Source organism: Triturus cristatus, chromosome 9, assembly GCF_964204655.1.
Source record: "Triturus cristatus chromosome 9, aTriCri1.1, whole genome shotgun sequence".
NCBI lineage: Eukaryota > Metazoa > Chordata > Amphibia > Caudata > Salamandridae > Triturus > Triturus cristatus.
This window is the reverse complement of record NC_140592.1, coordinates 300922158-300947725: the sequence shown is the minus strand read 5'-3', so window position 1 is coordinate 300947725 and position 25568 is coordinate 300922158. Positions and strand designations below refer to the sequence as shown.

At 48.9% G+C, this 25568-nt stretch overlaps 1 protein-coding gene across 1 annotated transcript in view; it reads right to left on the bottom strand.

The window, feature by feature from the left end:
* LOC146797775 (protein Smaug homolog 2-like) overlaps window positions 1-25568 on the bottom strand; it is an 898446-nt gene that overhangs the window by 706453 nt on the left and 166425 nt on the right. The window contains exons 4-5 of the mRNA XM_085627650.1: window positions 22630-22716; window positions 18322-18622 (exon numbers count right to left, since the gene is read on the bottom strand). Coding sequence (XP_085483776.1) covers window positions 18322-18622; window positions 22630-22716 — 388 coding nt within the window. The remainder of the gene's footprint in view (window positions 1-18321; window positions 18623-22629; window positions 22717-25568) is intronic.

Here is a 25568-nt window from a genome sequence, read left to right as displayed (position 1 = left end):
TTCGAGAGATGAAGATGATGATGAAGAAACTCGAAGATACGAGGATTTTCCGTCGAGGCTGGAACCGTAGAAGTTCGAAGCCGGAGCACGAAGTATCACATCCGAGCCCGATGGCGGAAAAAAACAATCTGAGGATGGAGCCGAAGCCCATGCGCAGTACGGACCGAAGGAGGAGTCACCGAACTCGTGACTTCCAAAGACTGTCCAAGAAGAAAAACAAACTGCAAACATCCGGGCCCAACACCAGATGGCGATCTATGCTAAGTGTACAATCTGCAGCTCATATGCCTCGAACATATATATATTTATTCATTTTGCAGGTTGTGTGTTTTGGTGCAGAACAAAGTGAAGTCGACATGGCTCACATACCTCTGTGCCATGCCTACAACCCACTGCCATGGCATAGATCAGCCACCCCTCTAGCTGGGTGCGCTATACCAGTGGTGAGGGCACAGGTGCATGAGACCTGTACCCCTACAGAGTCTAAGCCAATTGTTATACATTGTAAGTGCATTAATGTTATTAAGAGCAAATGGTGCTGGGAGTTTGTCATTATGAACTCCACAGTACCATAATGGCTTTACTGAAGACCGGGAAGTTTGGTATAAAATTTCTCCGCACATTAAACCCACACTGATGCCAGTGAGGGATTTAATGAAAAATGCACACAGAGGGCATCTTAGAGATGCTCCCTGAAAAACGACCTAACACTAGTGTCCAGGCTGAGTGGCTGCTGGCCAGCTGCCACCACCAGACCTGTTTCTGGACCCCTGTGCTGAGAGCTTGCTGCTCTTGGAGGTCTGAAACAAAGCATATCCTGGGACGAGGTGCCAAGCCTCCTCCCCAGGATGGGCAGGGTAAACAAAGGGAAAGCTTCAAAGGCTTGCCGCCTTTATGTGCTTCTCCAGGCCCTTTGTTGCTTCCAGCAACTGGCCCTCACCGGTTCTGACCCCCATTTTGGGGTGGAGAATCGGCAGAAAAAAACAAGTGAGGAAGGGAGGTGTGCCCACCTTTGCCAACCCCACCCCTCAGGTGAGGGAGGAGAGGTGAAGCACTTCTCAGCCCTCAGCATCTTGCAGATGGGGGGACCTAGCCAACCAGGGTGAGGCATATGCCCCCCTCCCACTGGAGGGTGGCATAATAGGGGGTGTACCCACCCCAAGGAAGAGACCCAATGGTCCCGACCTTTACCTTACCTGTAATGCCCCTAAATGTAGTATTTAGGGGCACCCCTGAACCTTTGAGATGGGGTTGCCCTTGTGTGGTGGAGAGAAAGAGACAAACAGTTGTTTGGTCTTTCGGAAAGGTTGTGTTCTTTGGATATAGTAAAGTAAGGCTCGTTTGACATCTAGCGTGTGCAGAGCCCTTTCTGCAACGGTCTGAGGTTGCGAGAAAAATACTGGTAATTCTACAGATTGGTTTAGGTGAAAAGGGGAAATGACTTTAGGTAGGAATTTTGGGTTGGTACGGAGAACAACCTTGTTCTGGTGCATTTGAAGAAAAGGTTCTTGTATGATAAGTGCTTGTATCTCACGGACCCTTCTAAGGGAAGCGATGGCTACAAGGAAAGCTGTTTTCCATGTGAGGAATTGCAGTTCGCATTTATGCAAAGGTCCGAAGGGAGGCCCCATCAGCCTTGTGAGCACGATATTTAAGTTCCACACAGGTGAGGGTGGTACTCTGGGGGGAATTATTCTTTTGAGGCCTTCCATGAAGGCTTTAATGGCAGGTACTCTGAAAAGTGATAGGTGCTGCCTGTTTTGTAAGTAAGCTGCAATTGCTGCGAGTTGTAGCCGAATGGAGGTATAGGCTAGATTACACCTTTGTAGGTGGAGTAAGTAGCATATGATGTGTTGTATAGACACATCTAGAGGATTGATTGTGTTATGGCAATAAACAACAAATCTTTTCCACTTGGCAGCGTAGCAGGCTCTAGTGGTAGGGCGTCTAGCTTCTCTGATGATGTTCATACAGTCAGGGGGAAGGTTTAGGTACCTAAATTCTAGGATTTCAGGAGCCAGATCGCAAGGTTGAGCTGAGCTGGGTCCGGGTGCCTGATCTCTCCATGGTTCTGGGTTAGGAGACATGGTGAGAGGTGTAGCACTACCGAGAGTTCCAGCAGCGTGGTGTACCACGGTTGTCTGGCCCACGTTGGAGCTACTAGGATCAGTGTGAGGGAGTGCTGTTGTAGCTTTCGCACCACTAATGGAATGAGTGGGAGAGGCGGAAAAGCGTACGCAAATTTGCCTGACCAGTTCATCCATATCGCATTTCCTTTGGACAATGGGTGTGTGTGAGAAAGCGCCATCTTTCTTGCATGGTATGCCCCCACTTTTTGCTAAATTGCTGAATGTACTTTGACTGAGTATACCCTGGGTTCCTGCCAATCAGGTGCCCAGGGCCTATGTTCCTTCCTTAAACCACACAAACTCCAAATTGGCAAACCCTAGCCACATGTCAGCCCCTAGTAAATGGTACCCCAGGTACCCAGGGCCTTGTGACCAGGGAAGGCCTCTAAGGGCGGCAGCACTCATTGTGCCACCCTCAGAGGCCCTGTCCCCTTACACACACACACTGCCCTTGCAGGCTGAGTGTCTGGGTGCAGGACAAAACAAAGAGTCGACATGGCACACATCACTGTGTACCATGCCCATCACCTACACTGCCAAGGCATGTGTCAGCCACCCCTCTAGCTGGGTGCATTACGCCTATGGTGTGGGCACAGGAGCCCTGTGCCCCTACAGTACCCGGGTCCATTCCTGGGCGCTGTAAGTGCAGTGCTGTCATTTAAGAGTACATGGTGCTGAGAGCTCGTCAAACACGAGCTCCACAGCACCATAATGGCAACACTAAAGCCTGGGAAGTTTGGTATCAAACTTCTCAGCACATTGAACCCACACTGATGCCAGTACGGGATTTAATGTACTAAGCACCCCAGAGGGCATCTTAGAGATGCCCCCTTACAGCTAGCTTACAATCCACGTCTGCTCTGAGGCTGCCCAGGCTGCCACACAGCAGACACGTTGCTGGACCCCTGGGTGGGAGAGCTCCTGCTCTCCCAGGCCTGCAACAATGCACATCCTGGGTGAGGTGAGAAATCTCCTCCCCCAGGACGAGCAAAGGGAAGCTTCAAAGGCATGCCGCCATTTGGAGTTTCCCCAGGCCACTGCAACCCCCCACTCTGGCGGGAAGCTTGGCCGGAAACCCCATACAAGGACAGGGGATGTACCAGCCTGCCCACCCCACCCCTCAGGTGGGGGAGGCGAGGTGAAGCACATCTCCGGGCTCTCGCCATCTTGAAGATGGGAGGCCCTACCCTATCAGGATTAGGCTACTGCCCCCCTCCCACAGGAGAGAGGCAGGATAGGGGGTGTACCCACCCCAGGGCAAGGACCCATTGGTCCCTGGCCTTCACCTACCTGTAACGCCCCTAAATCTAGTATTTAGCGGCACCCTGAACCTTCCTTCCTCAGATTCCAGATAGAAAACTACAAGAAGAGCAAGAAGAACAAGGACCTGCCCTGCAGCTGCTAAAAAGAGAAGAAGACACCAACTGCTTTGGCCCCAGCCCTACCGGCCTGTCGACTCTAGAACCTGCACCAGCGCGGCATCTCTCGTGGCCAGCAACCTCACCAACCCCGGAGGACCTGGCTACCTTTTGGCTCTAAGCCCCTGGGACTCCCATGAGTAGAGGCTCTACTCAAGAAACCTATTTTTAACCCCTGGCAGCAGCCCGGAACCGCGGACCCAACACACACTGCACCAGCCAAGCCTGGCCAGTGCTGGAGTGGACAAAGACCCTGAAGACGACCCCACGGCGACTGTGACCCCGAGTCCGGCACCCAAGGACCCCCCTCGACATTCCAGAAGAAGCCTGCAGCCTCAGAACAGAGTGCCACCCCAACCGCGATCAGCCAGAGGGTAAGATTTCCGACATCAAAAGGCACCCCTGCACCCGGCGCCCTGCGGCCCCCTGTGCCCAATCCCGGGGTACCCACCTAACCTACAACTATCCAACTTACCTCTCGAAGTGGTGGTGGCACCTGAAGCATCCTCGTCCCCGAGCTTCCAGCCTTTTTCCAAACCGGAACATTCCCATTGATTTCCATTGAGCGCCCGAAGGCTCAAAAGCACCCTGCACCCAGCCGCCCGAGTGGCCCTGGCAGTGCCCTCTCTACACTAACCTACTTCCCCACTTGCCCTGAGTAAGTGACCAGGAGCCCAGCTCCCACAGCCGCGTGGCTTGCCAGACAGCAGCCACCAACCAAGGCCCCCCTATCCCTCATAGGATAACATTGGGCCTAACTCTCTCTGCACCCGGCCGTCCTGAAACCGCTGAGGGTGAACCAACTGTACCTACCTGACACTGGGGGACCCCTGAGTCTATGCCCGGAATTTCAACTCTGCCAGTCGAGAACTTACCCTTAAACCGCTAACTTCATTTTCCTCATAGGGTAACATTGACTGGCTTTTTCTTCAAAAATCTTCTAAGTGTGAACTTTTCAAAACTGCAAATATTCACCAAAAATCAGCCAAGTGACAAAAACGAATTTACTCACCTGCTCCTATGTGAGCTCCCAGTGCTGGATCTTGGTGCCCAGCCCTGACTCTGAAAAGTGTTCACAACTATACTTACCTCTAACTCATTTTTCTCCCATAGGAAACCATTGTCTGCTTTTCTGTGAAATTTCTTCTAAGTGTCTACTTTTGCAAATTTGAAATATTCTTTTAAAATCGTACCATTTCTGCAAACGAAATTACTTACCTGTTTTTGATAAGGACCCCAGTCCTGGGTCTAGGTACCCAGTCCTGGATTACTAAAGTAACGATAAAGTACTCTACCTGCAATTTGAATTTCCTGCCATAGAGATCCATTGAATGTTTTCCTTGAAATATTTTCTAAGTGCTAACTTTTGAAATAGCTAAATAGTATTTAAAAATCATTACAGTTATTAAGTCGACTTTCATCACTTGATTCTGAATACTGACCCAGGGCTGGATCTAGGAGCCAGACCTGGAATTCCAAAAGTAATCTGAAAAGTAATTTATTACAAATAACCTGAATTTACCATTGAGCTCAATGCATTGTTATGTTTAGGAAATAGGATTGTTTATTGCAACCAACTGTGACTGTTTACAACAATTTATTGCTCAAGACACAAGTATTTACATTCAACCCCTCATTCTGAGAAAGTATATTTTTATCCCCTTTGTGGTTCTAAAAATAAAACAAGCATATATTTTATATATATAAACCATTGGCCTAGAGTTCAGTTATTGAGTGTGTGAAACCATTTGCTGACTGAGTGTGTACAATAAATGCTTTACACTGTCCTCTGGTACTGCCTTACTGCTCGACCAAGCTACCACTTTTGAGAGTAAGGTCATACCCAACTTTGACCTCTATCAGCCTCTGGGGGACTGTGGACTCTGTACACCCTGTACCTATTAGGGAACAGTATATACAGAGCCACTTTCTCACAGTGTGGGTATCTGGCGGCGAAGCTTGGGCATTTTGTGTTTGTGGGTGGCGAAGAGGTCTATCTGTGGATGCCCCCACATTTGAAAGAACGGATGAAGAACCTGTGGGTGAAGTTCCCACTCGTGGATCTGTTGTGTCTGTCTGCTGAGCAGATCTGCCACGGTGTTTTGGACTCCTGGGACATGTTGAGCTAGGAGAAAGATTTTGTGGGGAATTTCCCATCTCCATATGCTCTGTGCTAATTGAGAGAGCTGTGGAGAGTGTGCCGCCTTGTATTTGAATATAATACATGGCAGTCATGTTGTCTGTGCGAATGAGGACTGCCTTGCCTGAAATCCGTGGCTGAAAGGATTTGAGGGCTAGAAAGATTGATAGTAACTCCAGATGGTTGATATGGAGTAACTTTTGTTGCGGCGTCCATGTGCCCTGCACTGTGAGGTGTAATAGATGAGCTCCCCAGCCGGAGAGCGATGCGTCTGTTAGTATTATTTGTGGAACCGGGTCCAGGAACGGTCGACCTTTGGAAAGGTTTGTGGTGTTCCACCACTGCAGAGAGCGATGGGTGCGACAGTCTACCAACACCAGATCTGTCAGTTGCCCCTGGGCCTGGTTCCATTGGCGCGCTAAGCACTCTTGGAGTGGACGCATCTGGAGTCTTGCATGAGGCACTATGAAAATGCAAGAGGCACTCATCCCTATCAGTTGCATAAACACTCGTGCTGGAAGGGAGTGTTGAAGTACGAATTGTCGCAAAGCCTGAATGCTTGCAATCCTGGCCGGATTGGGGTAGGCTATTGCTTTTGAGGTGCCTATGGTGGCACCGAGGTATTGTTTTATGTGGGATGGTGTTAGCTGGGACTTTAGGTGGGTCACCGTGAAGCCTAGTTGGTGAAGTAGTTGGATTGTGGTGGTGGTGTGGTGTACACATTGGTGGTATGAAGTGGCTTTTATCAGCCAATCGTCCAAGTATGGGAAGACGTGAATGTGCTGTCTTTTGAGGTGTGCCGCCACCACTGCTAGGCACTTGGTGAATACCCGTGGTGCTGTTGTGACTCCGAACGGGAGCACTTTGAATTGGCAGTGTTGTCCTTCCACTACAAATCTGAGGTACTTTCTGTGAGCATGATGTACTGGATTGTGGAAGTATGCGTCTTTCAAGTCCAGTGTGGTGAGAAAGTCGTTCTGGGAGAGGAGCGGAAGTACCTGCTGAAGCGTTACCATGTGAAAATGGTCTGAGTGTATATATGTGTTTAGGGGCCGGAGATCTAGAATAGGTCGTAGAGCCTCGTCCCTTTTTGGTATTAGAAAATATAGGGAGTAAACCACCAAATTTTGTTGTTTGACAGGAACGTGTTCTATTGCCTGTTTTTGTAGGAGAGAGATTACCTCCTGCATTAGCAATGTGGAATGTTCATGTGACACTGGGCGTTGCCTGGGTGGAATGTTTGGGGGGGTAGATGTTAATTCTAGGCAGTATCTTGACCAAATTATTTGGGTCACCCATTTGTCTGAGGTGATGGTCTCCCAGACATGAAGGAAATTTATGAGTCTGCCCCCGACTGGAGTGGAATGGTCTGGGAGGAGCGGGGGGAGGGTCGTCATTGGGTAGTAGGTGTGGCAGAACCGGCGTTGTTTGTTTTGCCTCTGCCCTTGTTGTTACCCCTGTAGCCGCCTCTTTGGTGACCTTTTGTAAAGGTGGTCTGATTAGGGGACTTGTACGATGTGGACGCTGAGGAGTAGCCTCTGGATGCACTTGGAAAGGATGAGCAGCGAAAGGAGCGTCTGGGCGGGTGAAACTGTAAGGCCCCCATGGATTTTGCTGTATCCGTGTCCTTTTTCATCTTTTCTAAGGCCTCATCCACCTTTGGCCCGAATAGATGTTCCTAGTCCAAGGGATGGTTTAGGATAGAGGCTTGTACTTCTGGTTTAAACCCAGATACCCTTAACCAAGCATGACGACGGAGAAGGACGCTGGTGTTAATGGCCATGGAGGCTGTGTCTGCTGCGTCTAGGGCACAACGTATAAAGGTGTTTGTGATTGTTTTACCTCTTGAATCAACTCGTTGGCTTTATTTTTATATTTTTCAGGGAGATGTTGCATTATGCTCTCTAATTCGTCATAATGAGCCCTGTCATATCTGGCCAGCAGTGCCTGAGTGTTTGCTATACGCCATATGTTGGCGGCCTGGGATGCTGTGCGTTTTCCTGAAGCATCTAGCAGTTTTGATTCCTTCTCAGGTGGTGGTGCATCGCCTGACGCTTGTGAGTTTGCCCTTTTACGTGCTGAAGAGACCACTAAGGACTCTAGTGGCGCTGGTCCTCTAATGTAAGAGGGATCTGAGGGAGCAGATTTGTACTTCTTTTCGATACGTGGGTTAAGGACCCTGGCTCTAACTGGGTATTTAAAAACTTCTGCCGCATGCTTTACCACCCCTTTGAGCATGGGCAGTAGGGAGGTGGACCTTTGTGTAGTATTGAATGTGTCTAGGAGGAAATCTTCCTCCACAGGGTCATTATGCATGTCCACCCCATGATCATGTGCTGCTCTTTGCAGAAGATGGTTAAACCCTAGTGAATCTTCAGGTGGAGATGGTCTAGAAGGGTAAATATCGTCTTGTGGGACGTTGGGGATATCTGTTATATGGTAATCGTCCCATGGATCTGGAGATCCTGTAGGGGTGGGGTCTTGTGGCACATCCCCTGTATCATAATATGGGTCCCCATGATCAACATCGTCTGGAGACGGAGTAGGAGAACGATGAGGTGGGAGTGGAGGGGGTGGAGGTGGGGAGGGAGAAGGAGGAGGGGGAAGGTATTCTGAATGGAGAGGTAGCAGAGTCCTTCCTCTTTGGAGGTGGAGGCGGAGCAGGCTTCTCCAAATGTCTCTTCTTAGTAGAGAGCGTCAAATGTTCAGTTGTTGGATCCTTGGTAAGAGTTTTTTTGCAAGGGATCCGGTGTAAATAACTCTGGTGAGGTAATTTGGTCCGTCAGCGCCGAAGACCTCGGGCCGATGACTTTTTAGGTTTTTCCGTGCCGGTTTGATGTTTAGAACCCGGCTTGGGACCCTCTGGTCTCTTGGTCAGCGCCGAGATGTGCTTCGGCTTGGAAGTGTCGGTGGCCTTGAGTGGTTTGTCGGCACCGAAGATGGCGTCGGTGCAGAAGGGCTGGGTTTCGACCCCGAGGGTTTCGGTGCGGAGCTTGGTGTCGAGGTGGAGGCCGTCTTCTTTTTCGGTGCCGACGTGTGTTTCTCGGCACCGCTGGCAGGCTGGCTCGAGCCAGAGCCGCCAGAAGGCTTACTTGGCTTCTTCACCGGGCCCGAAGGTGGGGTGTGTGACGCAGTGTCTCTGGTCTTGCCTAGGCCCGGAGGCGAAGGCGTGACCGATGCCTTTTTGGGTGTTGGCGCGGGTGTGGGAGGGGGTAGATTGGTACTCACGACCCTCTGCGCCGGGGTGATGTCCTCCACATCTGACTCGTCGGCCTCGGAAGCGCTGACGAGGTCCTCTTCGGTACGATGATGTTCCGGATAGTCGATGTCATCTCCGAAGATGTCGACTGGAATGGACGTCGAGGAGTGTGCCATGTCCCTTCTGGCTCTTCGGTCCCGAATAGTCTTTTTGGATCGGAAAGACTTACAGGCCAGACTGTCTCGAGCCTCGTGTTGCGGGGAGAGGCAAAGGTTGCATACCTCATGCAGATCGGTGTGGGGAAATTTGGACCCACATTGAGGGCACTTTTTAAATGGAGTTCTTTCCATGAGCCGGGACCGGAGCCTGGGTAGGCCCGAAGGCCGCCACGAAGACTGGAACCGAAGGTTTGTGTCGATGAGAAGGCGCATTGATTGAAGAGATCGTGATCGAAACAATACAGCGATTGGGGTGAGGATTGCGCGTCGATCGTCGTCGAACTGGAAGCTGTTCGGAACCGGAGGGCGAAGATCACATCCGAGCCCGATGGCGGAAAAAACAATCTGAGGATGGAGCCGAAGCCCATGTGCAATACGATCCAAAGGAGAAGTCACCAACCTCGTGACTTCCAAAGACTTTCCAAGGGGAAAACCAAACTGCAAACATGCGGGCCCAACACCAGATGGCGATCTATGCAAAAGTGTGTAATCTGCAGCTCATATGCCACGAACAAGCGGTTCAGGGTCTGGACTCTGGCTGAAGTCTGGGTCTATTAAAACAATGTGAATTGTTTAACAATGTCAATTGCTTTTCGGACTATTAAAGTACTTGTTTATTTTAAATACCGTGGGACTACCACCATGACAACGGTGAGCGTTCAACGTCCCGTCCCAAGTGTTCAACGTCCCAAGTGTTCAACGTCCCAAGTGTTCAACGTCCCAAGTGTTCAACGTCCCAAGTGTTCAACGTCCCAAGTGTTCAACGTCCCAAGTGTTCAACGTCCCAAGTGTTCAACGTCCCAAGTGTTCAACGTCCCAAGTGTTCAACGTCCCAAGTGTTCAACGTCCCAAGTGTTCAACGTCCCAAGTGTTCAACGTCCCAAGTGTTCAACGTCCCAAGTGTTCAACGTCCCAAGTGTTCAACGTCCCAAGTGTTCAACGTCCCAAGTGTTCAACGTCCCAAGTGTTCAACGTCCCAAGTGTTCAACGTCCCAAGTGTTCAACGTCCCAAGTGTTCAACGTCCCAAGTGTTCAACGTCCCAAGTGTTCAACGTCCCAAGTGTTCAACGTCCCAAGTGTTCAACGTTGATCCAGCCCTCGGCAGCGAGCAAGCAGGTACCGTACTACTTTTTAACGTCAAACAGGGGCGATGTTTTTCTCCAGATTTTCTCTTTTTGGATCTCCCTCTGCAGTAATCATCAGAGCGTCATTTAGTGGCACTGGTAGAGGGTGCAGTCTCTCCTCGCCATTCAGACATCTCACCAGCTAGGGAATCTTGCTGTTTGCGGTGCTCCACTTGGCCATGGAGGTGAATTTTATCGCTCTCCCTTAAAGTGCCTCGGGAGAGGGTCTTGGAGTGGCGACCCGTCTTGAGTTCATTAGAGCCCGGCAAAAAAAGGATACAGATCCTGAGTGAGTCTGTCTTTGCCTTTTTCCAACCGCAATCTGGGCAATTAGCAAAAAGATGGCATTAGGAAAAAAGGATAAGTTACTTACCTGTAATCCTAGTTCTCTTCCAGGGGTATCCTCATCAAAGTCATAAGCACTGAATATTCCCGCCCATGCGAGGGGACCCCGGAAATAATACAATTATATATGAAAAACACATATATATACAGCTCTGTATATGTATAAACATATTTTTTCCAAGCCAATGCAGCCCCCATAGTAGGCTAGACAATGTAGATATAAATATCCAATAACACACCATAGGTATAATACACCAAAATCTCTCTTTTTTTTAATGAGGTAAAAACTCATGAGAAAGAAAAGAAAACACTGTGCCAAACACAGATCCACAAAACATTGTCAGGCTGCATTGCAATACAATACCATAGAGACTGAAAAGCCTTGTACAGGTAAAAACTGGCACTGTGCCTTTAAGGCAGCCCTGATTCCAATATCCCATCATGCCTCAGGGGTGACAGTTGGGTCAGTTCTTTGCGGGACCCGTAGTCCTAAACAAAGATATACTTCTTCCATATTTAATAATACAGTCCTCTCATTTGCCTGGGGAGGCGGGTGGGTTGCTTATGACTTTGATGAGGATACCCCTGGAAGAGAACTAGGATTACAGGTAAGTAACTTATCCTTCTCTTCCAGGGGATCCTCATCAATAGTCATAAGCACTGAACAGAATAGCAAGCCCACCTTCCACCGCAGGCAAATGAGAACTGCACTATACATTGAAGATAACCGAAATAATCAGTTGTTGAACAGATTCCTCAAGGAGGCTCGCCCTACTTGAGTGACTGCTCTGGTGTCCAATTCCAGACAATAATGTCTCGTGAAAGTATAGACAGATCTCCAAGTAGCTGTTTTACAGATCTCGGAGAGTGGGACATTATTGAGAAATGAAGCAGTAGCCGCTTTCCCTCGTGTGGAATGTGCCTTAGGTAGAGGCCAAAACGGTTTCTGAGCTAGCTGGTAAGCTAATTTAATGCTTGACACAATCCATCTGGCAATAGAACGTTTAGATGCTGCAAAACCTGTACGGACAGCACCATAGTTTACAAACAATTGGTCAGACTTTGACAGCCTTAGTTTTATCTCGGTAAAATTTGAGAACTCGTTTAATATCCAAAGAATGCAACGCCCTCTCAGCTGGCGAGGAAGGGTTGGGAAAGAAAGTTGGTAGTGAGATAGACTGATTCACATGAAAGTCGGACACCACCTTAGGTATAAAAGAAGGATGAGTCCTCTTCACCACCCTATTAAGGTGAAAAACTGTGTAGGGTTCTTTTGAGCAGAGGGCCTGTATTTCACTCACCCTACGTGCTGAGGTGATAGCTACCAAGAAGGCTGCTTTCCACGTAAGGTGCTGTAATGTAGCCTTATGTATGGGTTCGAAAGGTGGACTCATAAGCTTTGAAAGAACCAGGTTCAGCTCCCAAGGAGGCGAGGGAGGCCTCCTTTGAGTCCCGGCAAAAAATCTTTTACCACTTGAATCTTAAAGAACGAATGCTGAGATGGAGAGCGCCTATAGGCCGTAATGGCTGCCAGGTGCACTTTGATGGAGGAGAATTTCAACCCCACCCTGGCTAAGTGAAGCAGATAGGGTAATATCACTTCCTCTTGACATTTCGTAGGGTTATATTGATTTTGAATACACCATAAACAAAATCTCTTCCACTTGCAGAAATAGGAGTGTCTCGTAGAAGGCCTCCTAACTTCCTTCAATATGGTCATACATTCCTGGGGAAGGTTTAAATTGCCATACTGGAGGACTTCAGGAGCCATGCTGTTAAGCTCAGCGAGGGAAGGTTGGGATGGTAAATCCTCCCCTGCATCTTGGTTAGCAAGTTCGGACTGCACGGCAGACGCTTGTGCGGGCGGATCGATTGGTGAAGGAGATCTGGGTACTACCACTGTCTCGGCCAGTCCGGTGCTATTAGGATCATCTTGGTGGTCGAGTATTGCAGCTTGGTCACCACTTTCGGGATTAGCGGAAGAGGAGGAAAGGCGTACTCAAATGTCATTGACCAGTCGATCAAAAGGGCATTCCCCAGAGACCCTGGTCGATAGTACCTTGAGGAAAAGCCTCGGCATTTTGTGTTTTCGTCCGCGAAGTGATCTACTTGCGGACGGCCCCACTCCTCGAAAATGTTCTCTAGCACCTAGTCGTTGAGGACCCAGTCCTCTGGATCTTGAAAGTGCCGACTGAGTGAGTCCGCTTGGACGTTGAGCTCGCCTGGCAGGTGCACTGCAGTTATGGAAATGTTCCTTGCCAGGATCCAGTGCCACAGGGATTGAGCATCCAGCGAGAGTGTCCTGGAACGAGTACCCCCCTGCTTGTTCAGGTAGTACATCGTGATGGTGTTGTCCGTTTGTACTAAAATGGAACTCGTGCCGATTGATGGCAGGAACGCCTTGAGGGCGAGATGTACTGCCCTGAGCTCTAGCATGTTGATGTGATATAGCTGCTCGCTGCTGGACCAAAGCCCCTGAGTCTGTAGAGACCCCAGATGCGCGCCCCAACCTTGTAGCGATGCGTCGGTTATCAGTGTTTGCGATGGAGGTTCCTGATGGAAAGGAATCCCCACCTGTAGATTGCTCGGCTTCAACCACCACTTGATCGACTGCCTGGCCGTTGTCCAAAGACACACATTGTCCTCCCACAGAGAAGACTTTGTCCCATTTGTCCTCTAGATCCTGTTGGGAGGACGCATCCGCAACCTGGCGTTGAGCACTAGGAATATGCCAGATGCCATGGCCCCTAGCAGGGATGATATCTGTCGTGCTGTACACAGCCTGTTGGTTATCACATGCCTGCCTTTTTGAGCAAGAGATAACTGTCTCTCCTCCGAAGAAAACACTTTTCCTAGTTCGGAAGCTATAAATCGCTCCCAGGTAGTGTATTCCTTTGCGTTGGTGTGATGGTGGATTTCTTGTGATTCACCTGGAGCCCCAATCGAGGACACAGATCCAGGCAGCGTGTCAGCTGTGAACGTACAGTCTGAGGCGATGGACCTTTTAGTAACCAGTCGTCTAGATAGGGATAGACGAAGCCTCCTGCGCCCCTCAGGGCAGCAGCTACCACCGCCATGCACTGTGAACACTCGAGGTGCTGATTTCAGGCCAAATGGTAGAACCTTGAACTGGTAGTGGGAGGTTCCTACCACGAATCTTAGGAATTTCCGATGACGCTGGCAGATGGGTATATGAAAATACGCATCTTGCAGGTCCAGCGAGCACATCCAATCGCCTCGAAGGAGATGGATATATTTGGTGAAGTGCAAGCATGCAAAACTTCTCCCTCTGGATATTTTTGTTGAGTGTTCGTAAATCCAAGATGGGTCTGAACTCTGTTTTTGTACTTCTCTCCCGAATTAGAAAATATCTGGAGTAGACTTCTCTCCCTCTCTGCGCTCCTGGAACCCTTTCTATGGCCGATTTGAGTAGGAGGGTTGCCACCTCTTCTCTTAGCATCTTGAGTTGATAAGACGAATGTACCGGGTGGACAGATGGAGGAGGTCTCCGGAAACGAAGAGAGTATCCATGTTGCAGTATAGTTAGAACCCACTTGTCTCTGGTGATGTTTTGCCACTCTGGAAGATGTCGCGAAATACTTCCTCCCACCGGAGCGGTGGAAGGTATTGGAGGAAGTGATTGCTCATTGCTTGCCTTGAGCCTTGATTCCACTGTTGGACTGGCGGTTGTTTCCTCGTCCTCTAGTTGATCTGCGGGACTGGAATTGTTGTTTTTTCTGTCCTTGCTGGTCTTGGTTCTTCTGCCAGTGAGGGGTTTGAACCCTCTGCTGGAAGGTACGCCCGTCAGTTCCCCTACGACGACGAAACTCTTTCCTTTTCTCTAGCCCCACGGCTTTCATGGTCTCGAGTTCTGACTTCATACGAGCCATCTCGTCATCGGCATGTGAACCAAAAAGCGAACTCCCAGAAAAAGGCAGATTGACAATTCTGGCTTGTGCCTCAGGTTTAAGAGCCGTTAATCTTAGCCAAGAAGATCTTCTGGCTCAAATACCATGGGCGTAGGAGTGAGCTGCCAGCGTTGCTCCATCTGCTGCCACACTTATGACTTGATTAGAGACCAGACTGCCCTCCTGCAAGATCTAATCAAAGTCCTTTCTATCCTCCTGAGGAAGTTTCTCTATGAATCTTTGGAGAGAATCCCAAAGTGACCTGTCATAGCGCCCCAAGAGCGCTGAGGCACTGGCAACTTTCAAACTGAAGGCAACAGATCCGCATACTCTTCTTCCCCAAGAGTCTTGTGTCTTGCTTTCCTTGTCCGGCGGCACTGTGGATGACAAAGCCACTGAGTGGGTTTTCCTGGCGGCCGCAGTGATCACAGAGTCAGGTGGAGGGTCCGCCTTGAGAAACAGAGGATCCTCCGGAGCAGGACGATATTTCTAAAGTATTCGCGCCGGAGCGGACTTGATGGTAGCCGGCGTGAGGAAGACATCCATCACTGGTTTAAGCAACCCAGGGGCAACAGTGGACGAGACGCCGTTCTCTCATGAAGGGTCTCAAAGATGACTGACGAAGTTGTCTCTTGAACAGGCATTGGAATGTTCAACTTTGCCGCTCCTCTGCACAAAACATCTTGAAAAGTGCTGATGTCATCCACTGGAGAAACTCGAGATGGAGGAGTATCTGAAAGTGTGGGGGAGTAATATCTCTTGGAAGAACGACTTGAAGAAGAGGATGTAGGAGACCTACGCCGTCTTCTCTCAGATCGCACCGACTCTTCTGCGAAAGGTGGACCTCGATCTTCTCCTGGGCGAACGTGAGCGCCGATCATACTCTCTTTCCCGAGAGTGGGAACTTTCTGGTCTCCTAGGCTGGGTAAGATTCCTCAATCTGGTTAAGGAAATGCTTACTGCATGCGCCATGGAAGGCATACGTAGTGGTATGGACTGAGGCAACACTCTGGTGGGGCTTTGTCCCGCAGGATGATCCTCTTCCTGCCTTAGTGGTGTCGGTGACACTGTCAATTGAGGACTTGTTGGCCCAGGATGCTTTATTGGTGAAATAGGAGCTGGAGATGAATTCATCACTTCAGGTGATCTGGATCTTGGAGGAGATCCTGATCCTGCTGAGGCTGAAGGTGAAATAGAAATAGGCGGAGAGCCAGAGGCTGAAACATGCTCCGATGCCACATCCGGTGTATACTTCACTCTATGCGGAGACTTGCGTCTCGACGCTGACCTGGACGTCGATTGAAGTTTCGACATTTCCTGATAACCCACAGCGGAGGACTGTCTCGACGGTGATAGGCCTATCGCCGGAGATCTGGACCTCGACGGCGAGTGGATAACCGGCGATGAGTCATGCCTCGACGTCGAGAGCCTTGTCGTCGACTGAGTGCTTCTCCTGGATGGAGGTCTAGATCCCAACGAGGAACTTCGCCTCGACGTCTGTATCTTCGCCAACGTCATGGACATCTTTGACGACGGAGGCGACCGCCTCGACGTCGATCCAGACGGAGGCGACCGCCTCGACGTCGATCCAGACGGAGGCGACCGCCGCGACGTCGATCCAGACGGAGGCGACCGCCGCGACGTCGATCCAGACGGAGGCGACCGCCGCGACGTCGATCCAGACGGAGGCGACCGCCTCGACGTCGATCCAGACGGAGGCGACCGCCTCGACGTCGATCCAGACGGAGGCGACCGCCTCGACGTCGATTCATGCTCCGACGACGATCGCTTCTTCCTCGACGGCAAATCAAGTCTCGACGTCGATGATCGCCCGTGTTCTTTTGACGACGATCTTCGCCCTGAAGTAGATTTGAACGTCGACCTTCTTTCCTTAGACGTCGACTTCCGTCTAGATGTTGACTTCGACGTTGAACGATGTTTCTCCTTCGACGCATAACAATATTTCCTCGACGGCGAAGTTTGACGACGAACGAATGTGTTTCGCCGCCGGATCTTGCATCGACGTTGATTTTCTCTTGGAAGCATGAGTCTCCCTGGCCTCCTCACCTCTCAACGACGATCCCGCCGCTGGAGTCTTCGACGCCAAGCCCGACGTCGATGGAGAACACACAGGGATCAACTGCTTCGACGTCGACCGCATTTCAGAAAGGCCATAAAGCCTAATCCTCTCCCTTTCTTTCAAAGTCCTCTTAGAAAGGTCCTTACAATGTCGACAGGAAGCAGGAGAATGAGTATCCGGTAGACAGATTATACACACATCGTGAGTATCCGAAGAAGCCTTCTTTTTGCCACAGGATGGACAGGGCATGAACAAGGAAGGGATTTTCTGACAGCAAAAAGTTTTGAAATCTGTCAGCAAAATCAGGAAAAATGCTTCACCAAAAGGAGATAATTAAGATGAAGCAAAAAATTCATTAGAAAACTAGCAATTCTTGACTAGAAAGTCAAAACTGAAGAGAGCCGAATTCCAGGGTCCTGACAGAAGGAGCCGGAAAGAACAACTGACCCAACTGTCACCCCTGAGGCATGATGGGATATTGGAATCAGGGTTGCCTTAAAGGCACGGTGCCAGTTTTTACCTGTACAAGGCTTTTCAGTCTCTATGGTATTGTATTGCAATGCAGCCTGCAGGCTGACAGTGTTTTGTGGATCTGTGGTTGGCACAGTGTGTTCTTTTCTTTCTTATGAGTTTTTACCTCATTAAAAAACAAAACAAAAAAAAAAAGAAATTTAGGTGTATTATTATACCTATGGTGTGTTATTGGATATTTATATCTACATTGTCTAGCCTACTATGGGGGCTGCATGGGCGGGAATATTCAGTGCTTATGACTTTGATGAGGATCCCCTGGAAGAGAATGATACATTTCCAGGCAGAAAATGATCTAAAAATACTCTGCTCCCTAAAGGATGTTGACTGAATCAGTTTTGGAAAAGGTGCAGATGAAATATTTGGGTGAAAAATTATTATTATTTTTTTTTATAAAGGCAGAGCTCCGCTCCAGGATCCTGTTAAAAGGAGCCAGAAAAAAGAACTGTGTAAACTGCAACCTACAGGGCATGATGGGACACTGACGGTCAAGAGGCCCTTAAAGGCACAGTGTCCTATTTGTATTGTTTCAATGCTGCAGCCTTTACAGCCTACATTGCTGTGCATTACCCCATACCTTACTTTAAAGAGAAGTAAAAAGCATTGTGAAGGATGTTTTTAAAAGGTCAATTAATTTTACTTAAGTGACTTAAGGGTATGGCGCTTTTTTCATTCTAAATTTTAAAGTAAATCACTAAGATTGGCAATATAGCCTGTTTTTTTAGGCTACAAAATGTACCATGTCTGTCACATATGTTTCCTGGCCTTTCCGAAGTAGATGTGACTTTGAAGGAACCATGTGGGCAGGACCATTCAGTGCTTAGGATTAATAAAGAAGATCCCCGGAGAGAACTGCTTCTTTTCTCATGCAGTGCAAATGTTGGAGAGAAACATCCATTAATACCGAAGAATGGAAGCTAGGGAGTAAAGATGAGCCTTTACCCAGAAGCAACAGTACGCTTACAGAAAAACTGTACTTCGATAACCTACCTCAACTTCACCTTAACGTGCGAGTGTGACCTATTCCTCACTGATGTGCAAGTGATATCCTTTCTCCATGAGGCATTCTTGTGTAAATGCCTGGGGCCATGACCATACAGCACATCTGAAGTCTTGGTAATATTTTAAAACCCAATATCGCTTCACCGAAGAGCCCTATTAAGCGCTAAACATTGACTTTGTAGAAAAGATGCAAGTAACAATAAACCTTGTGCAAGAGACTGACTTACCTTTGCCCATCACTCTAGTGAGCTGTCCTGGGATGTCTCCTTCAGCAATGGGCGCCGCTGCAGATTCACCATCCAGAGAAGGAGCATGTGTGGACTGGAAACGGTCAGCAGCTGTGTCTTTCTCCTCTGGCTCACTGCTTGCTTTATCCTGCCTTGCTCTTGACCCAGCAGTGGGCTGGCAGTCAGAGTCTTGGCCATCTTTCTGTGCCACTTGAGAGGGGCTGTAGTACTTTATGGGTGTGGCAATGATCTGCTGCAACTCCTGAAAAGCATTTCTCAGGTTCCCACCTTCCAAAATATCCTACGGGCAAAATAAAAAGAAAAGACAGCATGCGTTTTAAAACTAGAGAATAAATAACTAAAGACAATTAATAGAACACAGAAATGCACTAAAGTTGTGTCCAATGATCAAAATACCTTGTAGGAGGCTTGCTTAGCATATGGCACACACTTAAGTGGAGCACCTTGCTCTAATCCAGACAACCCTTATGGTGATTTTAGTGGTCTTAGACAACCTTAGAAAGCTCTAAGTGGCAGCGGTGGAAAGCAGCGTGCAGGCTTAGTCCAGAAGGAGTGTGAAGCAGCTTACTTTACCAGTACTAATCATATAGTGCAGGTTAAGTGGAAGAAGAAACACACCATGGAAGAGGAAAGGTTGGAGAGTCACCCATGGATACCCCAGGAACCAGGATACCTACACCAGGGAAGCCGGGTGCATAGGTGCGAAGTGACACCGGAAACTGCCATAGACCACAATGGAGGACTTCAGTAAAGATGCAGCTGGTGAAGAAGGTGAAAGAGTCCTGTGGAACTCAAGGGTGGATTCAGGAAGAGAGGTACCTGCAAGCAGAGGGGATAGTCTATGCCACTCAGGAGTGACCAGGAGACACAGAAGACAAATGCCCACCTATGTCGAAAGATGCAGGAGAGTTTATGGTGACCTTGGCGCTGCAGCTGTGCAGACCAAGTGATGCTGTGGAACACCAGGAGCCGTTCACGAGTTGTCCCACGTCTGATGTCAAGAGCCAGGGGGGCGGTGCCCGGTAGGAGCACCAACAAGTCTTGGCAGGGGAACAAATGTGGCAAATAAAAAAGGTGCAGTGTCGGGACCAGCAAGGTCCAAGGGACTCACCACGAGCAGGTAAGTCAGAGTAGGCCCGAGCAAGCAGGGAGCTCTTGGAAGACAAAGAGGACCCTCAAGAGGACCTACAGGTTGAAGGCAAAGAAGTCTGAAGAGGACCTAAAGCAGCTCACCAATGATGCAAGCACAGGATGCAGAGGATATTGGTGAGGTGGAATATCTTGGTAGCAAGAGATGGAGCTTCTTGGAGCACGAAGATCTCTGGAGAAGAGTCGTCAAGCTTTGGCAGCTGCAAATCTACCCGGTGCACAGGAGTTCTGTTCCAGCAGTTCCGATGAGGGATACTTGCCTCAAACTTGGTGAGAAGACAGTGCAGGCCTCGAGGGAGTTGCAGAACTACCACCTGTGTTGCTGGGCCTTGCGAAGTCTGGAGGACATCAGGGGCAGTAGACAGGTCAGCTTAATTGTGGTGCCTGCATGTGCAGGGGAGTGACTCCTTCACTCCAAGGGACATTCCTTCAGCTGTCCTTGATGCCCACAAGCCTGGCGAAGAACCTGAATGAAGCACAGGCACAGATTACGCAGAAGACTGGCAGTACGATACGACCAGTAGCAGCAGGAGTCTTCCAGATGCAGTCTCAGTTACGAAAGCAAAGCTCAACGAAGGCCAAATTGCCCAGACGGTTGAAGATGAAGTGGCTTAGGATCTGAATCTTGTCACACAACGAATCTCAAGAGCCACCACAGGTAAGCCCTTAATTACCCTAAGGAAAGGGTTGGGACGATTCAGGGGTCCCTCTCAGAAGAGGGGCTAGACAGTGGGGAGGGTACGCCCATGTCCTTAGTCCAGTTTCAAGCCAGAGCTGGTTCCAACTGGAGTATGCAAGGAGAGCACCAAATGTGTCCTTCAAAGTAGTCTAGAGGCACTGGGAAGCGCCCCCACCCCAGCCTAATACACCAAGCCCTGTCTGGAAGGTGGTCACACCTCCCTGTGACAGGAAACCTATTGTTCCACCTTCCCCTTCTTGAGCTTGGGTCAGCAGCAAGAGGGCAGAATTGTGTCTGGTCAACAGCAGCCCTAGCTTGCGAGCAGACTCCGGAAGACTGGTACCGAGAGCATGGGGGCTACCCGGAGGAGCCCCACAGGGCATGGTATCATACCTCCAACACCATTTACCGTGTTGGGGTACGATTCCAACATGTTTGATACCAAACATGCCAGGGTTCGTTACAGACAGTTCGTAGTTAGCCATCGAGTAGTGACCCATGGCTACTATATGTATCATAATGACTGACACACTCCTGGAGAAAGTACTCCAGGGTTTGTAGGGGTGTCCTGCTCATGCAGGTGCACCCTCGCACTTTTACCCAAGCACCATGCCACAAGGATTGAAAGGCCTGCCTGAGGGGTGACATAGGTTTTAAGTGTAGTGACCTCAGATATAAGAAAACGTATATCTGTCGTGAGTGGTGCAATGTAGTCACCATTTGAGTGGTCTCCCATGGATGGCATAATTCATGCTTCAGCCCATGGGGGACCCCTGGTGTACCTATGCCCTGGGTACCTTAGTACCATATACTAGAGACTTACAAGGAGACACCAGTAGCCAATCTGGGGGGTACCCAAGTACTCACCATGGTCCAATTTAGGGAGAAAGCACAGAGACTGGGGTCCTGATTAGCAGGACCCAGTCACACTAGTCAGAAAACAGAATGATACCATCAAAAAGTGGGGTTAACCATGAAAGCAGATCCTACTTTCCAACACACCTTAAACAGAAGTTTGAATCTCTAAAGAGGAAAGAAAGAAAAAGTGCTTCCAGCTACCTCCATAAGTGACTAAGTATAAGCAAGCCAGATAATTCTCATGCAGCTAATCCCATTTCTGACTAGACCAGAACAGCAACAGTGGCCAGGATTAGAAGGGCTAGTTCTGACCCGGAGATCAGGATACATCTGTCAAACCTATGTCTGAGGCTGCAGTTCTCATTCTCTAACTATCATCACTGTTCTCCTTTTGTTGGCTTTTGGGTACAATTGGGGTCTCTCAGGTTTTAATGTCCATCTCACTGTCAATTATCAGTCTAAAACAATTCTATTACAGGACCGGAGGCTTTGGATTATTGCTTTCTCTTTCTTTACTGTCAAAACACAGCAGCCAATGAAAACGTTTTTACATTAAAAAACTACATTTCCCATGATGCTCTTGCACCAATCATGTCACATCAGCCCCTATAAGAGCCATCTCCTTTCCATGAGCCTCTTTCTTTGCTGCTCACGGCAGAGAAGTCCTCTTTAATTATTCATAATCATTACGCTAAGTGTCATTGATTGATTAATTTTAACTTGAAGCGCGTGAGCTGGGTAATTTGAGCTTTATTTATGCAATTGTGTATGGTTAATTTGTGTATTTTGCAATTGCCCCACGTGATGCAAACGCGCTTACTGGGTCGAGGTTCGCAGGCCCGGTGCGGGCTCTGTATACCTGCTTCTGATTTGGGAGCGGGAATCATTTAGCAAACATGTTAGATGCATGCCAATATTTTTTTTAAAGCATGGAGGATCACTACGAACATATTATGGGCACAGAAAAATAAATTAGGGGCCTAAAAGTCTTCAAAGTGTTCTTATAGTATGTCCTTGCATTAGTGCCAATTTCTAACTTTAAGAAAATCACAAGCGTTTATAGAACCATATCTGAAAACAATACTTCTAGCTATTTGGTAAATTCCATTTTCAATTAAGAAAATCTACGCTACTATTTGCTCATGTGAAATTCTGCTTAGGAGTTGGCGAAACATGCATTTTGTAGGTGTGCACAGACTAACATAGGATTTTGATCCAGGAACTACCGCTTCACACCGAATTCCAGCCACTGTGTGCAGATTTGCTGTAAGGTGCAAAAATCAGAACCTTGCTAGATTCCAAACCATGCCATAACAGAAGCGCTGACAATCAGAGGCGCTGATCAGAGACCTGATAATAAAGACACCTCTGCCATAAATTGTACCATGCAGTATGGCACCAACAAAGACTATTGGATTTTTTTTTTCAGGACAACTATATTCCTGAAGCATCCCATTCCTTGCACCAGTAGATATTTTACGGAATTCCCCACCTCAGGCAGCAAGTAACACAGTGAAAGATGACAAAGCTATTGCTCATATTCTCTGGAATTAACTCACAAAGCATTGAGCTTCTTAACATTGGTAGACACATCTCCTTACCTTCTCCAGGGACTTCAGCACACTCTGCCTTTCACGCAACTTCTGAATGCTTAAAGCAATTTTATGTCGGGCTCCCTTGGTCACATTCTGTAAAATAAAAGCATCAGGTTTAGTGGCAATCATCCCGGCCATGACAACAGGCAGGGTAGAGACAGTGGGCTTGACAGACTGAGCTGAGCAACTATCTGGCATAAAGACAATGAATCACTGTAAACATTTCTTAAAGAAGGCTGTAGGAACTGAATCGCCACCAGCAAAGGAGAATCCTTTGAAGATAATACTTCAAGTGGATACTATACCTTCCCTCCTATGCTATACCTTATGAATATTACCCAGCTATCAGGCCACAGTGGCAAATATTTTTCCACCCAGCAATACCTGAGAAGCATCAACAGGTGGCACCATGATGGTGTATCAGTAGCTTAAGCCCCCAACACTATTTCATTATAGTGAATATATAGTGATCTGTTGTGCTGGCATCAGTTCCTATAAGTTTTTTCAGCACTCCAATGAGGTGTACGGTGAGAAACCAAGATGGCTTTATTTACAGCAATAATCTTAGCATCTGTACATATGTTGGTGTAGGAAGGTGGAATCTGACTATATGGTTGCCCCCAACTTTTTGCCTGGTATTTGGATGGTTTTTGACTAGTCTGGCTGGGATCCTGCTATCCAGGACCCCAGCCTATCTGCTTCCTCCCTAAAAGTGATGTGAGTACCCTAGGTACATTCCAATAGGATACGGAGGACACCCTACCAGCCCCTTGTAGATGGTACTCTAGGTACCCAGGGCATGGGTCCCTCAGAGGCCTACCAGGGTTGCAGCACTTATTCTGCCACCCTGGGACAGCCATACCAAATGACACCACCAGACCACTCCTGTAGTCTGGGTAAAGTGGTGCTTGCACCCCCTTACAGGGATACAGGTACCCTCTATCCCACCTATGTACAAAACACATGTATTCACATTGGTCACCCCTCAAGCAGGCCTTGCTAATCCTACAAGGCAGGGTGCTGGGATATGTGTGAGGGGGACCCCTACCTGAGTAGGGCCCCTCTGCAATCCTCGTAAAAATCATTGCTGGGTTGTTTGTAGTGTAGCCATACCATATACTCTTAACCGCATTATATGTATATCGCGATAGCGTGATAACTTGAGAATGGCTGCTCAGAACCATATCGTGTTTGGTGTCAAACATGTAGGAATCATACCCCCAGTCCAGCCATGGGCATGAGGGCATGATTCCCCCTTGCTAGAGGGGCGATATGGGAAAAGCGGCAGAATTTTGACACCAATTTAAAAGTGCACACGTATCACAAAATGGATGTTACTCGCCACCCACAAGACTGACTGCCTGTTGCTGGACAAAACCCCAACCTCGGCAGCTGGACAATAGGGATCCTGATGCAGGGAGGTGCCAGCACCTTCCCAGACAGGCTATGTGGATTGGAACTGGGTGAGTGCACCATAGGATGCCTTTCAGAGTTGCACGTAGGCTGCTACAGCACCTACATTCTGCATACACCGCCTGGAACCGGTTCAGGGGCATCCTGCCCCTCGCCCAGGCGGGAAACACACAAAGGGGAGAGGGTGTAGCCACCCTTTCCCGCCTCAAATCCCATTGGTGGACACTGATCTGGACACTCCCCTAATCTTGTGGATAAAGGTGAATAGTGTGTCCCCAGAGAGTCAGATTAATCTTGGACTTTACAGACTTAACCTTCGACGAGCTGCTGCCCAGCTGACTGAAGAAATCTCCCTTGGGGTAAAGGAGTTACCCCCCTGCTTGGCAGGCACCTGAAACACTGCAAGTGACCCGGTTGGAACTTCGCTGCTCCTTTGGACATCGACTCCTCTCAACCTTGAGGTGGGTTTCCTAGCATCCCAGAGGCCAGTGAGCGTGCCCAGCAAGTCTGAGCACCGTGGACCGCGTGGGTGCCGAGATCCCCGATACCCCAGGACACCGGCCACCTCTTGCGTAGCACACGACCCGACCAGTGGGGAAGTTGTGCTTTGGCCCAATATTGAGCCAACCTCTCAGCAGCAACTGTGACAAAGATCAGCGCCCTAGCTCACTCCGGTGGCCCGTGGGCACCCTTTTACGCACTTCAAATTGCTGCCTTCTGCGGTCCCTTGTCTCTTGACTTGTGGGCCCTGGCGGAGGACAATCCTTACTTTTAAGAGTTCTTCTGGTTGTTCCAGGCCTGCTCTACAGTCTCCTTGAAGGAGACCTCTCACAGACCTCGTGGGTCTGCACCAGTAGCTGATTTGTTCATCTGGCGTGGGTTGCGGTTGCCAAGGCTTAGTGGATCCAATCCGGACACTAACACCGCAGCGACCCTCATCCTTCGTGGGACAGTAGCCCTCCAGAAGCTGGCCTTCCTTGAAGCCTCCCGGAGACCGTGGCTGCAGATCCAAGCTACGCTTTTTCCACTTGAAGCACCAGACATTGAAGGGCTCTTTTCCTTGAGCTCCCTGGTCACTGTGTCGTGACCCAGACTCTGTCCCCTCTGCTTTCAGGTTCTTCTCTACAAGATCTACAACTTCATTCTTCACGGCATCATCAACACTTTTGGCTAGCAGCAGTTTTGTACATTTTCCCATTGAAAATCAGCCCGCGACCCGACATCGAAAACTACCTATGCACCCGGCTTCCCTGGGGCAGGTAACAGTGGTACATAGGTACTCCTGTGGTAGTGGGCTCCTCAAAAGCTTAACTCTACGTTTTTAACTTTTAACTCCTGCTAGAAGTGTCTTTAAACTGTTTAAATCAAACCGCAACATTCTCCGTAGGCTTTAATAGAGATCCCGATAGCAGCTATTCCCACTGCACGCGCCCCTTCCTCATAACCTGGGGTGGATTCTCAAGGGGCCAGCGATCCTAAATGCCCTAGGCATTGTCTGTAGAATTGTCGTGGTTCTTATACCACTTTAATAT